The following is a 13,752-nucleotide window of genomic DNA, read 5'->3' as shown; positions in this document are numbered from 1 at the left end:
GAGTGAGAAATGTGTTAAACCGCAAGGTTATCGGTTGTGTTGGAATCGATTAATGGTGATGAACAATTTCAGATATTTTTCAGTGTAAAATTGCAATTACTTCTCCACATAGACTTTCTGATATTAGTACTATTAATAGTGCTATTTTGTACTATTATTTGTACTATTAAATAGTACTATTAATAGTACTAATTATTAATATTATTAATAGTACTAATATAGTCATAAACTAATCTGTTTACAACAGATAAATTGATGAGGATAGGGTAGAGTATATTTCTCCCCGTATTGGTTCTTTCATGAATTACCTTGGGTCCAACAAAGTGTCTTTCAAGGCACAGCCAGTTTTGCTGCTACCGACTACATTGTTGTTGGATGCTGAAGTCCTTTCCTCAGAGTTGATTCGTACATTTTGTGCTACTACCCTCAATCTTCATCTAAGTTCTGCCTAACATGGGCAAAATGTTGATCCATCAGCAGTATTCCTTTCCCTTTGATCGTTTTAAAAATTGTTCTATTTAGTATTTCACTGAAATAGTATTAATTAAATATCAAACATTGTGCAAGTAATGTTGATTTAAAAAAAAAAAGTAATATCTTGGTTTTAACCTTAATCCTATTTTTTCAATTAATTGCATTTTCTACAATAAGTTGTTTAACACATCAGTGCAAACGTCAACATTCTGAATATTGGAGAATCCTTATGTGGTGTAGAGATATTTGCTTTGTCAATATTACCTGAGATTTCACTTCTGTGATCTATTTCAAATGATTCACCTTCCAGTAAAATGGTGTCACGGCCTTTGGGTTCAACTGCACAAGTTTGATCCGAGTTCCTAAGCCCATCAGACATAAAGTACCATTAGATGACTACACAGTTTAGGAAGAAAACCAAACCACTTAACTATGGTAGCATTAACACCTGGTCCATGTAATTATTATAATAAAAATGGAGTTGCATTCTCTGGTAAATAGTATTTTCCACCAAACATTCATAGAATCATATAAAGGTTTCAGCACAGAGGCCATTGGGCCCATCAAATCTATGCCATCTCAAAGTATATGCAACTAAGCTAGTCATACCATTACTCTTCACAAGCAGGAACAGTTTCTTTTTATTTACACGCTCGAGAAACTTCATAATTTTAAAGACTTACACGTAATCAATTATGAAACAAGCAGAACACCACATCTCCATTCTATCCATGTAACTGAAATCCCTTGATCCTGGAATTATTCTTTATAATGTTTTCTGCAATCTTTCAATTCTCATATTTTTCCTTACAGTATACTAGCCAGAACTGGACGCAATGCTTTGGTTGCGACAAAAACTGTACATTATAAAGGTTCATGTATTCAATGCCATTATTTATAAAACCAGCTTTTTAAATTATTTTCTCAAACTGCAATGACATTCAATTAATTATATGTGCATAAACATGCCAAGCTCTCTTTATTCCTGTATCTTTTTAAGAATTGTGCTTTTTAGTTTCTTCTCATTCTTTCTGCCAAAATGTAACACTGAGCAATTTGTGCTCTAAAAGGATAATAAAGTTATCATTCAAAAAGATAATTGAATCAATATTTTGAGCAGTTATATTTGAACCTTGAATTGACAGAAATGCTTAAAGCTTGGCTAATCCATATTACTGTAATTTTAACTTTTATCAATACCAAAAGTTTAAATGATTATGGTCTATTGAGCAGAAGGAGTTAGTATATTAATCTATATATCTACATGATCTTACTTTAGAGAAAGTAACTGACATTTAGGTAAATGTAAGGATTACCTGCATATTTTAAGATCACTAAGCTGACAATCAAACAATTGCCTCAAAATTTCTAGATTTTCCTCTTCGATCTTCTGCACGGCTTGTTCTATATTAGCAACTTCTGCACTGTATTGCTTTAGCTGTATAATCAAAACAGTTAATCAATGTCAAGGACTCTGCTGAAAAGTACTTTATAGCAAAGTTATTAAACTAAGTAAATCATTCTGGTTTAGATTATACAAAATTCAATTTATCTCCAAGGAAAATCAAATGTTAACTAATGTTGAACAATACCATTGGGGAGATATCACAGCACATTGTGTACTTTACAAAAATAAGTGTTTAAAATATTTTCTGACATAAATCTTTGCTCCTTTTCAGTATTAGAAACCATTGATAGACATTTTTCTTGGAAAACCCACCATAGAGTAAATCAACATCCAGCTTTCAGTTTGTTGCCAAATCAACTGAATTATTCAAAATGTTCCAAAACATTTAAAATTAATCCTGACCAATCTTCTCTTCCTATTTGAAAATTATAGATCTGTAATATCACGTAAAATGACATTATAATTAAAAAAATAAATTAAAGCTTCATTATTTTTTTTGTATATTTTAACATCTCTCAGCACATCATTTGAAGCTCTTAACGTCTGTCAAAGGTCTTTCCCAAAATCCAGGTCTTTATTATTTAAGAAAGTCAGGACCTTCCCTGGACTATTGTGGGGAGCTGGGGCATCTACCATCTTTTCCGTCGGTTCTCTTTATTCTCAGCGATTGCTGGTACCCTTCCTCTCACTGACTGTTAACCTCTTCCAACACCCTAACCCAGTTCTTGCCAATGATTTTTTTAAAATTCTGATATTGTGATATGGCTGTCCATATCTATCTCTCCTCCAAAAGGCATGCTGACAAAATTCATCTTTCAACTATCCAATCATGTTTCCTACTGCCTTCCCCAACTTTGCTTACCTCCAACCATTCTTACAATCATCTCTCCCCATAGAAATCTGCTGCTTACCTGATTTTCTCTGCAAAATTCAATCCCTGTAAATGTAGGAGCCTACAAATGATGTGCCTTTACCCAAGGTTCAAACTGAATATCTGGTTCCATCACGCACAATGCACATTGTTTCCAGTCCATTTACTTTTATTACATTTTTTTATTTGTCCAATATTATGTTAAGATGGCAGATTGGGCTATTATCCAAATGATCTTCAGGCCAAACTATTTTTACATCTACATATGACAAATACTGTTATTTTGCAGTTATTTGGAAAACAATTTAAAGAAAGCTTGAAGTAATTGTATATTAATAATATTTAGTGTATAAAGAGCAGTACATTGAATTTTATTTTGTGCAATCATCAGTAAACTCTCATAATTCTGACCAATTAATGGAGGAATTATTTTTTATAAAACAAGTGAAAGTTGATAGGTCTACGGTACTCTCTAGGAACATAAGAAAACAACTGCAGATGCTGGTACAAAAGAGTCTGAAGAAGGGTCTCGACCCGAAATGTCACCCATTCCTTCTCTCCCGAGATGCTGCCTGACCTGCTGAGTTACTCCAGCATTTTGTGAATAACCCTCTAGGAACTACTGCCACAACTGAGACCACAACTGAGACCAAGATAATTGGCTCCCAACAAGTTATCTGCCTTTCTGCTTGTCACCACTCCATTGCAGTTCCCACATGCTCAGTGCATCATGATCAGTGGACCTGATGATCAGTTGGATTGGCACTCCTTCCATCACACCCAAAAACAAAGTTTTAAATAAAAAGGAACTCATCGATAGACAAAAGGTCAGTTTGTATTCAATGTTTTTGAACTTGCCATTGGAATGTTCAAATCAATGTATGTATTATGCAGTAGGAAAATTCGAGCCAAATGTATTTACCTCTTTTTTTAGCCATTCATTTTCTTTCACTTCTTGTCGGCTGTGTTGTCCCATATAGCTTACAGCTTTCTGGGGGAAAAAAGGTTTCAAGCATCACCTTATAGTATATAGTACATAGTATAAATGTTTTCTTTACAGTAATGTAATATAGTGAGCTATTTGAACAGCAGCAAAATATATAACTGCTGCAAAATCTGGACCAGTAGATACAACAGCAATCAAAACAACAGAGCTGAATTGTGTTGGGCCACAATAGACAATTCCAAATGGAATTACTGGAATGAGCTGGGCCCATGAACCTGGTGAGGCCGAGCAAGCTTTGTACTGCAACAAGACCTCGGGCAATGTATCCTGAGCAACAGTCTAGGAATGCCCAGAGTGCTTTTGACAGTTCACCAAGCATTAATAGTTTACAAATGTCTCTGATGGCAAGAAGCATTTAAAACTGCTATAATAGATTTGACCAATTAAAATAATTGAAATTAAAAAATATTTAAAAATATATTGAAACAAGAAATAATTATGAACATTAATAATTAAGCACTCTCCTTTATTCACATTTATTTTCTACTCTTATGTAATGGCTCAGGAAACCACTTTGTAACCAGAGTAATGCCAGGAAATTATGGCACAAGTTAATTATGCTTGGTTTTATGGACAATAAAATGTTTCCTGATGCTGAAATCATTACTTATGAGGGTTGCCAACAGTAATATATGGGACTTCCAATATCCAAAGCAAAGGTTGCTTGCACCATAAGACATTAATTCTTCTGTAAGGGCAACCCTTTGAAAGAAATCGAGAAACAAGAAACTGTAGTGGTTGGAATCTTGCGCAAAATAATAAATTGCTGGAGGTACTCAGTGGGTCAGGCAGCATGTGTGGAGGGAAACGGACAGCCAACGGTTTAAGTTGGGACCCTTCCTCAAGATGGGTCTTGTGCTTAGTCTGCTGAGCCTCTCCAGCAATTTATTTTTTGCCCTTAAATAAATTACCTATCACATTATCCTGTTTGTGTTGATGGCTGGAAGGAGTGCTGTGTTTGAAGACTCTTATCAGAGTTCAATTAACCCCACTGTTTCCTTGCTCCCAGGAGTCAATGCTAAGGTACTTGTTTCCCCTGCTTTGGAAGTGAATGCCTAGGTGCCAATTGATGCCATGCTCATCCCACATGGTTATGATCACTGCAGGGGCACACCCAGTAGCAAGCCTGGGCAGCAGCAAGCACCCAAGCAGGAAACTCACTGGTATTAAAAAGGCCCTTTGAGACTATTCAAATAATTTTTGGATGCACCATGATATAGTTTTTTTAAATTCCATCAACATCTGGGTCTCCCACATTTTATTATTGTGAGGGACAAAACTGAAAATCGGATCAAGATAGTGGTTTTTGAGCATTCACGTGGTAGTGCTCACCTTCCTGACCCAGAGGAATGGAAAATGTATATCAAAACTGTGGTGTTTCTGGGTCCTTTGGTTATATAGGAAGTTTTTTTGTAGCTTTTCCAGAAACAGCCCCTACCCACAATTTGCCTTATCATGTTGTAAAACAGTGTTGCCAATTTCATTGCTGGCCCCCATATAAAACAATGGCCACTGAACATTTAGGGAATTTGTACTGATGCAGATTATGGGTTCAAATTATTGCAAATATTAGTTCCGAGGGATGGATTAAAAAAAGTGAGAAAGTTATTGTAAAATAATTTGGTTATAGAAGAACAGTGCTTTACTGTTGAAGCTGCAGTCTATAAATTATCTTTGGATAATTCATAACATTAGTGTCAAAATTATGTAAGAGTTGATGGATATTGGTTAACATAGTAGGTGTGGACTGCCTCTGCTGGTTGCTTCAATAGGTATTTATAAATGGAAGCTGCAATTTTGAACAAGTTTAGAGAGCAAAGGATAGAATACAACAATGGTGATTTCATCAAGGGTGAAGACACAAGATAAGCTTATGTTCTTTCTGGTTTCACAGGAATGTTTTTATGATATTTTTACAACCCATTTGGAGCGGTGACTGCATGGCCTGTTGAAAATTTCTGATACCTTAATTAATTAATGATGGTCCATGTGTGCATCTTAATGCCACTTTTGGACTTTTCCTGGCACGCCTGGGTAGATAAAAGCCCAATAAATGTAACATTAGGATTATTGTCTACAAATATTTTATGCCCTATAAATATGTACAAATCTCATAATTCTAATCCCATTCTCACTTTGTTAAAAAAATATACATGTAAAATTTAAAGATAGACACAATTTTAAAATTTAGCGATATAAGCTTTCTGTTATACTTTTATTATAATACGAGTCAATGCCATGTTCATTAAAGGAAAGCAGTTGAACGGATTTATTTTTATTTTAACGCGATTTCAATCAATTTGTATGTTTGTTATCTTGTTATATACCATAAATATATTTCATAATACCAGTTCAAGTTATCTGAAACATAATTAAAAATTGTACATTGAACAATTCTGAAAGATAACTTTGTTTCAGAACTCCTTGGATCATTACAAACATTCATATGACATCTATAATTCATTTTCCAACTTAAGTAAAATTAGATAGCATCAGAGACCAAACTCTTAGATATTGTGTTCTGTTCATTTTCATCATTGTTATATTTTAGAAATCAAACTGTTTGCTTAATGATAACTGCATCTTTCAGTGACAAAAGAGAGATAGCATTATAAACTAAATATTTTGGTCACCTGTGTAGCAATTTCCTTTTTTTCATCCATTTGGTCCTTTGTTAATCTGTCTGTTTCATCTTTTACCTTTGCCAAGGCTTTACGAAAGTGTTCTTTAAAGGCAGACAGAAAATAAAAATTGAAAGGATCAGTTATACCAGTAATTTTGGATACATAAAAAGCTCAAATAGCTTTCATATTCTGTCCCTTGATGTACGCAGACAGCAAATATCACCTTTTAAAAAGTGCTGCAGTTAACTTTCCTATATTGATATGATTGTCATTTTTTAATCATTTACATGCTTGCATCCTGAAAAGGATCCGAGGACATTGCGGAAAACTAGAGAGGAAATTGCGGGAGCCCTGGTTGAAGTTTACGAGTCTTCCTTAAATACAGGAAAGGTGCTGGAAGACTAGAGGGTGGCAAATGTACCTCTTTTCAAGAAGGGTTGCAGGGAAAATCCTGGGAACAATAGGCTGGTGAGCGTAACATCTGTAGTTGGAAAGTTATTAGAGAGTATTTTGAGAGATAGGTTATACAGGCATTTGGATGGGCAAGGGCTGATTAGGGATAGTCAGCATGGTTTTGTTCGTGGGAGGTCATGTCTCACAAATCTGATGTTTTTTTAAGATGTGACCAAAAAGGTCGATGAGGGCAGAGCTGTAGATGTGTACATGGATTTTAGTAAGGCATTCGACAAGGTTCTGTATGGTAAGCTACTCTGGAAGGTTAAATCGCATCGGATCCAAGGAGAGATAGCTGAATGGATAGCAAATTGGCTCCATGGAAGCAGAGGGTGATGATGGAAGGTTGCTTCTCGAACTGGAGGCCTGTGACCAGTGGTGTGCCTCAGGGTGCGGTGCAGAGCCCGTTACTATTTGTCATCTACCTCAATAATTTGGATGAGAACATACAGGGCAAGATTAGCAAGTTTGATGATACAAAAGTGAGTGGTTTTGCAGATAGTGAAGATGGTTGTGAAAGATTGCAGCAGGATCTGGATCGATTGGCCAGGTGGGTGGAGGAATGGTTGGAATTCAATACAGAGACGTGTAAGGTGTTGCATTTTGGGATGCCTAACAAGGGCATGGCCTACACAGTAAATGGTAGGCCTCTGTGGAGTGTTGCAGAACAGAGGGATCTAGGAGTGCAGGTGCATGGTTCCTTGAAGGTCGAGTCGCAGGTAGATAAGGTGGTCAAAAAGACTTTTGGCACATTTGCCTTCATCAGTCAGAGTATTGCGTATAGAAGTTGGGAGGTCATGCTGTAGTTGTAGAAGACGTTGGTGAGACCGCACTTAGAATATTGTGTTCAGTTCTGGGCAGCATGTTATAGGAAAGATATTGTCCAGCTTGAAAGGTTCAGAAAAGATTTACGAGCATGTGGCCAGGACTAGAGGATGTGAGCTATAGGGAGAGGTTGAGTAGGCTGGGTCTCTATTCCTTGGAGCACAGGAGGATGAGAGGTGATTGTCTAGAGGTGCACAAAATTAGGGGAATAGATCGGTAGATGCACAGAATCTCTTGCCCAGAGTAGGGGAATCGAGGACCAGAGGACACAGATTCAAGGTGAAGGGGGAAAAGATTTAATAGGAATCAGAGGGGTAACTTTTTCACACAAAGTGTGGTGGGTGTATGGAACAAGCTGCCAGAGGAGGTAGTTGAGGCTGGGTCTATCCCATCATTTTAGAAACAGAAGGGTACATGGATAGGACAGGTTTGGAGGGATATGTATCACTTGCAGGCAGGAAGGATTAGTGTAGCTGGGACATGTTGGCCGGTATGAGCAAAAAGGAAGAATAGCATGTCATATTCTGCTTGGGTAGCTGACAGTACAATGGTATGAAGATTGCATTCTCCTATTATACCAAACCCCACCCCCTATTTCTAAGTCCCATTTCTTCCCCCTCCCCCACCTGGACTCCCACCTATTTCTGTCCTTGCCCTCCCCTTTCAGCCACATTCCTGCCTCTGGTATCACTCTTCACAACTCTTCAATCCTTTTGTCTCACACCTTCTGTTTTCCATCTCAAGCCTTTGTTCAACCATCTGGCTATCACCCCCCACCCCCCCCTCCCTCCCTCCCTCCCCAACTACTGTTTGCCAGGCTTGGTACTGCCCTTCCTCTCTTCCAGCTTTGTACCCCCATCACTATTAGTCCAAAGAAGGGTCCCGACCCAAAACATTACCTATCCATGTTCTCCATGGATCCATATCCATGTTTAGCCGAACCTGCTAAATTACCCAGCCCTTTGTGTCTAAATTTCAAGGAAGTGAAGGAACCAGGATTCTGGTGAATGGAAAGGGAGCGCTAAAAACATGGCCCAATGAATCGCATGCCAAATCAGAAAGTGGATTATCGAAGTATTATTGTATTATCTTCAGACCAAGATGAAATATACCCCATGCTGTTGAAAGATGGAAGGGAGGAAATTTTGGAAGCTCTATCAATTTTCATTTCTCTTTGGCTGTAGGAAAGTTAGCAATAGATTGAAGGATTGCTAATGTTGGACCGATATTTGGAAAAGGAAGAAATTAGAGCCCAGTTAATTCAACTTCACAGTGAATAGTTGGACCTTGGGGAATGTTGCAGAGCAGAGGTATCTTGGAGGACAGTTTCTTGGAAGTGGCATCAAAGGCAGATAGGCAAAAGAAGACTTTTGGTACATTCCCCTTGATTAGTCAGGATACAGAGTATAGAAGTTGGGATGTTATGTTACAGTTGTACAATATGTTAGTGAGGCCACATTTGGAGTATTTTGTTCAATTTTGGCCACCCTGCAAAAGGAAGCATGTCATCAAGCTGGAAAGAGAGCAGAGAAGATTTATGTGGATGTTGCCAGGACTCGAAGGCCTGAAATATAGTGAGAGATTGGGCAACCTAGGACTTTATTCATTGGAGTGCAGGAGGCTAAGAGGTGATCTTATACATTTGTATAAAATCATGAGGGGAAATGATAGGGTGAATGCACAGACTTGTTTTTACCCAGGGTTTGGGAAATCAAGAGCCAGAGGACATAGGTTTAAGGTGAGAGAGAAAACATTTAATAGGAACCTGCGGGGCAACCTTTTCCACTCGTGGTGGTGGGTATCTGGAATGAATGGAGGGATATGGGCCAACTGCAGGCAAAGTGGCTGAGGACCTACTTTGGGAGTAGCTTAGATGGGGCATCTTGGTCAGCATAGCTGAGTTGGGCTGAATGACTAACTTCATTAATGGGTAAATTATTACCTTCCATTTCATCAAAACATTGGGACATCTCATGGATTTCATCTTCTCCAAGCTTAATGATTTTGGCATGTTTAATACTGCCAACGTTTTTGTATTCTAGCCAATGCTCTTTCACGACTGTCATCTTCAGGATCTCTTGCTCCACACCAACTATACTGATCTGCATTCCTACTCCAAACAGGAAAACAGTAAGAATTTTAAACATGTTTAATATATAATGTAGAGTTACAATTGACTTCTATAAATGTAAAGTTTTTCTTAAAGGCCTTCCCTCTTCATTTAAGATATCCTATCCCATTCATATCACATTCTCATTGGACCTATCCGCACATATGGAGTCTGATTCCTCAATGTCTCAGGTTCAAATTTCCCATTATTGTGGTTAAATCCATCACTGCATCTCCCAACTCATTTGCTGCTCCTCTACCTCTGATCTGAACTTTCCCTGTCCTCCTCTCAACAACAGCATTCTTCAGTCACACTGGACACTTTTCCTCCAATATATAAATCATTTAGCTTATGCAATTCCTTTTCCATTATTTTAATATTTAAAACCCACCTCTGATTAAGTTTTTGGTAACCCTCAAATACTTCCTTTATTTCACAGTATTTTACTCTGTATCTAAATAAAACACTTAAAGTTATTGTAATTCAAGATGATAATAAAAAAGTTTTTTTAAAAACTTGACTTCTAATGTAATGAGACATTGAGAATGCTCTGAAATTGAGAGGTGGAGTCTGCACAAGAAATATATTGCTGTAATTTTGACAGTAAATAATAGAACACAGTAACATTCAATTAAACCAATACATTCAGGATTTGGACAATTTCCTATTGTTGTGGTTAAATCCATCACTGCATCTCCCATCTCATTCTCTCTCTACCCCCTCCCCCCCCCCCCCCCCCCCCCGACAATTGGATGTTATTCTGATCAATACTCCAACTCTTAAATTCACTTTATATAAAAACACTATAAAATAGAATACATTTTCCAGGGAATCCAATGAGTTCAAAAGGAGCACAGCTCATTTGTATTAGAGGGAATGTGGAACTAATAACCTGATGTGCCTGGGGAAACCTCTTGAGCCACACGCCACACCATTTGGGTTTCCGAACAATCATACAGTAGATTAATGCAGCCTTACTGTATTGTGAATATAAGATTGTTCAAATGCAAATTCGTTTGGCATCTTATAAAGACATGAATGAATGGTAAATCTTCAATGCAAGTCAATTACTTTTTTCTTCTGCTATCTGGCATTACCAAATCCCAAGTGTAGTGAATTAATGGAATTTTACTGTATTCTATTATTCACTGACAATATTACTGCAATATATTTCTTGCTCAATCTCCGACACTAATTTAAAAAAAAATAATATCTAATCTAGAGTATTGTGTTTACAGGCCTGCTGCAAATAAGAATGTCATTGTTCTGTTGTCGGTACACATGATAAATAAACACTCTTGACTTCACTGTATGAAATTGGAAACTTACTCCAAACTAAAATAGAGTTTTAGGAGAGTTAAACTTCGGGAGAGTTAAACTTTGTATCAGAACAGGTCCTAGTTTTAATTTCTGGAGTTGAACTGACATCATAACTACAGATTGGTATTACTGGTTGCTACTGATTTAAAGTTTCAATACAACACTATTCATTTTACGGAACATATTAAATGAAGGAAGATAACAACAACAACAACAACATTTATTTCTAATACCTGCCAAAACAGACTAAATAGAAAATTAAAATTGAACAGTGTAAAAGAACCAAGAATAGAAATGTGAATCCCTCATGTCATTACTGAGTTTGTGCTTTTGAATATTCACTTACAAGAGCACTCGACCATTCAATATATAGATTATGAAATTTGCAGATGATGATGGTACATACAAGCTCCAGTTTAGGGCACATTTATTAGGCAGAAATAAAAAAGGTTTAAAAAAACATGAGACAACTAATACCGTGCACTTGGTGTTCATATTGTTTAGCTAGCTCCATTATATATTTCATGGCCTGTTCTACTCGGTCAATGCTGATTAACTCTTTGCGTTCTAATTCTTTCTCTTGTTCCTTGGCCAAATTATATAAATTCCTGATGTGTTCATTTTGCTCCTTCTTCAATAGTCCATTCTTACAAAAATGCAGAAAATTCAGAAATATTTATGAGCATTAGTACATTGCACATGAAAATGGAGTTACTGCCGCTCTATGTGCACTGCTTAATTGTATCAAATGTAGACAAAATGAAATTTAAGTTCAATATCATTAGCTCTCCTTCACCGAACACGATTCAGGAGTAATTAAGCCATGAACTAAGCAACAGTTGACATTTAACATTATTAGATACGAGGCAAGGTGAAAAGTGGTTAAAAAAACATTTTCTCAATTTATAAATTTAAACCAAATGAAAGAATACCAGCCATTTTTGTCTGCGGAAAGTAGATGGAGCATTTTGATCCATACGAGACACCATAGGCACAAGCTTGGCAGTATTATATTGGAATGTTTAGAATTGTATATAATATCTCCCTGCAAACAACAGCCACAAATACAAGTCTAAATTGAAAGAGGCTGCAACTGATCACTAAACCAAATTAAGCATAGATTATTGTGCGAATATTACCAATCTAAGTAACGTGTTTTATTCATGTGATAGTGCCTTACTCGTTCTTTGCGTCGTGCGTTCGTTTCTTTAAGCCCTTTTAATTTAATTGTGAATTTTTCAATAGCTGCTTCCTTTACCTGAAATCTAAGAAGAAAATTAAAACCCAACAAACCAGGTGTTATTGATCAACATTTAATTCCCCCACCCCCCAAAAGTATCATTGGAGTTAGGTTATTAAAGATAATTAAGATTACAATAACCACACATGATGGAGCCTTGTAAAATAGCTTTATCTGATCTCTCATACAAAAATATATTTCAGAAAAAAAGTTCAAGTCCATATTAACAATTCCTGACATTTTAATGTTTTACAATTGATAAACAAAGTTGTACCCAGTCAAAGACACAATGCTGGAGTAACTCGGTGGGTTAGGAAGCATTTCTGGAGAACGTGGATAGGTTTCGGGTTGGGGCCCTTCAAACCCAGTTAAAGTAACAAATAAGTATCTGGTAATTCATAATTAGTGTACAAGTGCAATACAGAATAGAAAAACCCCCAATTTCTTTTAAATAGTGCTTTGAAACAAGACCCAAAATGTAATCAAAAACTGGAATCAAGTTAAGGAAAAAAAATGGCAGCAATATGGAAAAAAAATAGCTTTGAAGATCAGTTTTAAAGCTATAAAAATGGAGGTATAAGGAATTTAAACAGCGAAAGACATGGCTGCCAATGGTAGTGGGCACAGCAAGAGCCAGAGCATGAAGTGAACAGAATTCTTAGGATGTATATGGCAAAAAGATTTCCGATCTCTCCGATCTTATAGCACAAGGTTGAACTGAATGAACTTGTTTGTGGAGGATGGATGCTGGAAGACCACCTTAAAGCATCTGGAGGAAGCACACCATAAAACAGGTTTCAGTTCTAGATGGGTTGATGAAGAAGTTCAAATTGGTGATGTTGTGGAAGTGGAAAGGCTAAGTTGACAGATGCTCAGCTCAGGTTGAATTACCATACGAAGTTTGAAGACATCGAAGGGAGGTCTGAAGAAGGGTCCTGAAATGTAACCTGTCCATGTTCTCCAGGATGCTGCCTGACCCGCTGAGTCACTCCAGCATTTGTGTCTAAGTTTGAAGGCATTCTCCCAGAGATAGTTGCCAGGATGTGAGATTAATCATTGACAAGGATATAGAATTTGCAGCAGGGGAAAAGGAAGCTGGCTGCATTGATCTTCAAAATGTTTAACGGTAGTGACATCAATATAACTACTTTGGAAGGAAATACAAGTAATAAATAAATTTCTTACAAAATTGTAAGTGAAATAAGGTACAATTAAATATCCACTTATGTAATTGAAAGTGTACCTCATCCTATTCATGAACACCACCATTTCAAAATACCTGAAGTGAGGATTGGAGGAATATGTGAGATCGAAAGGTTCACACTATCCCAGTAATTCTAAGGTTCAAAGGTCTGTTTATTGTCACGTGTACCAATTAAGTTACAGTGAAACTCAAATTACCATAGTCATACAAAAAAAAG

The 13,752-nt window shown here is 36.8% G+C and overlaps 1 protein-coding gene across 1 annotated transcript in view; it reads right to left on the bottom strand.

Annotated features, from left to right (window-relative positions):
• Window positions 1-13,752, bottom strand: part of ccdc83 (coiled-coil domain containing 83) — a 31,378-nt gene that overhangs the window by 6,984 nt on the left and 10,642 nt on the right. The window contains exons 3-9 of the mRNA XM_078403131.1: window positions 12,272-12,356; window positions 11,569-11,737; window positions 9,604-9,771; window positions 6,393-6,484; window positions 3,676-3,744; window positions 1,791-1,912; window positions 739-836 (exon numbers count right to left, since the gene is read on the bottom strand). Coding sequence (XP_078259257.1) covers window positions 739-836; window positions 1,791-1,912; window positions 3,676-3,744; window positions 6,393-6,484; window positions 9,604-9,771; window positions 11,569-11,737; window positions 12,272-12,356 — 803 coding nt within the window. The remainder of the gene's footprint in view (window positions 1-738; window positions 837-1,790; window positions 1,913-3,675; window positions 3,745-6,392; window positions 6,485-9,603; window positions 9,772-11,568; window positions 11,738-12,271; window positions 12,357-13,752) is intronic.

Source organism: Rhinoraja longicauda, chromosome 7 (genome assembly GCF_053455715.1).
Source record: "Rhinoraja longicauda isolate Sanriku21f chromosome 7, sRhiLon1.1, whole genome shotgun sequence".
NCBI lineage: Eukaryota > Metazoa > Chordata > Chondrichthyes > Rajiformes > Arhynchobatidae > Rhinoraja > Rhinoraja longicauda.
Note: the sequence above shows the minus strand (reverse complement) of the source record. Positions and strands in the feature narration are given on the sequence as shown.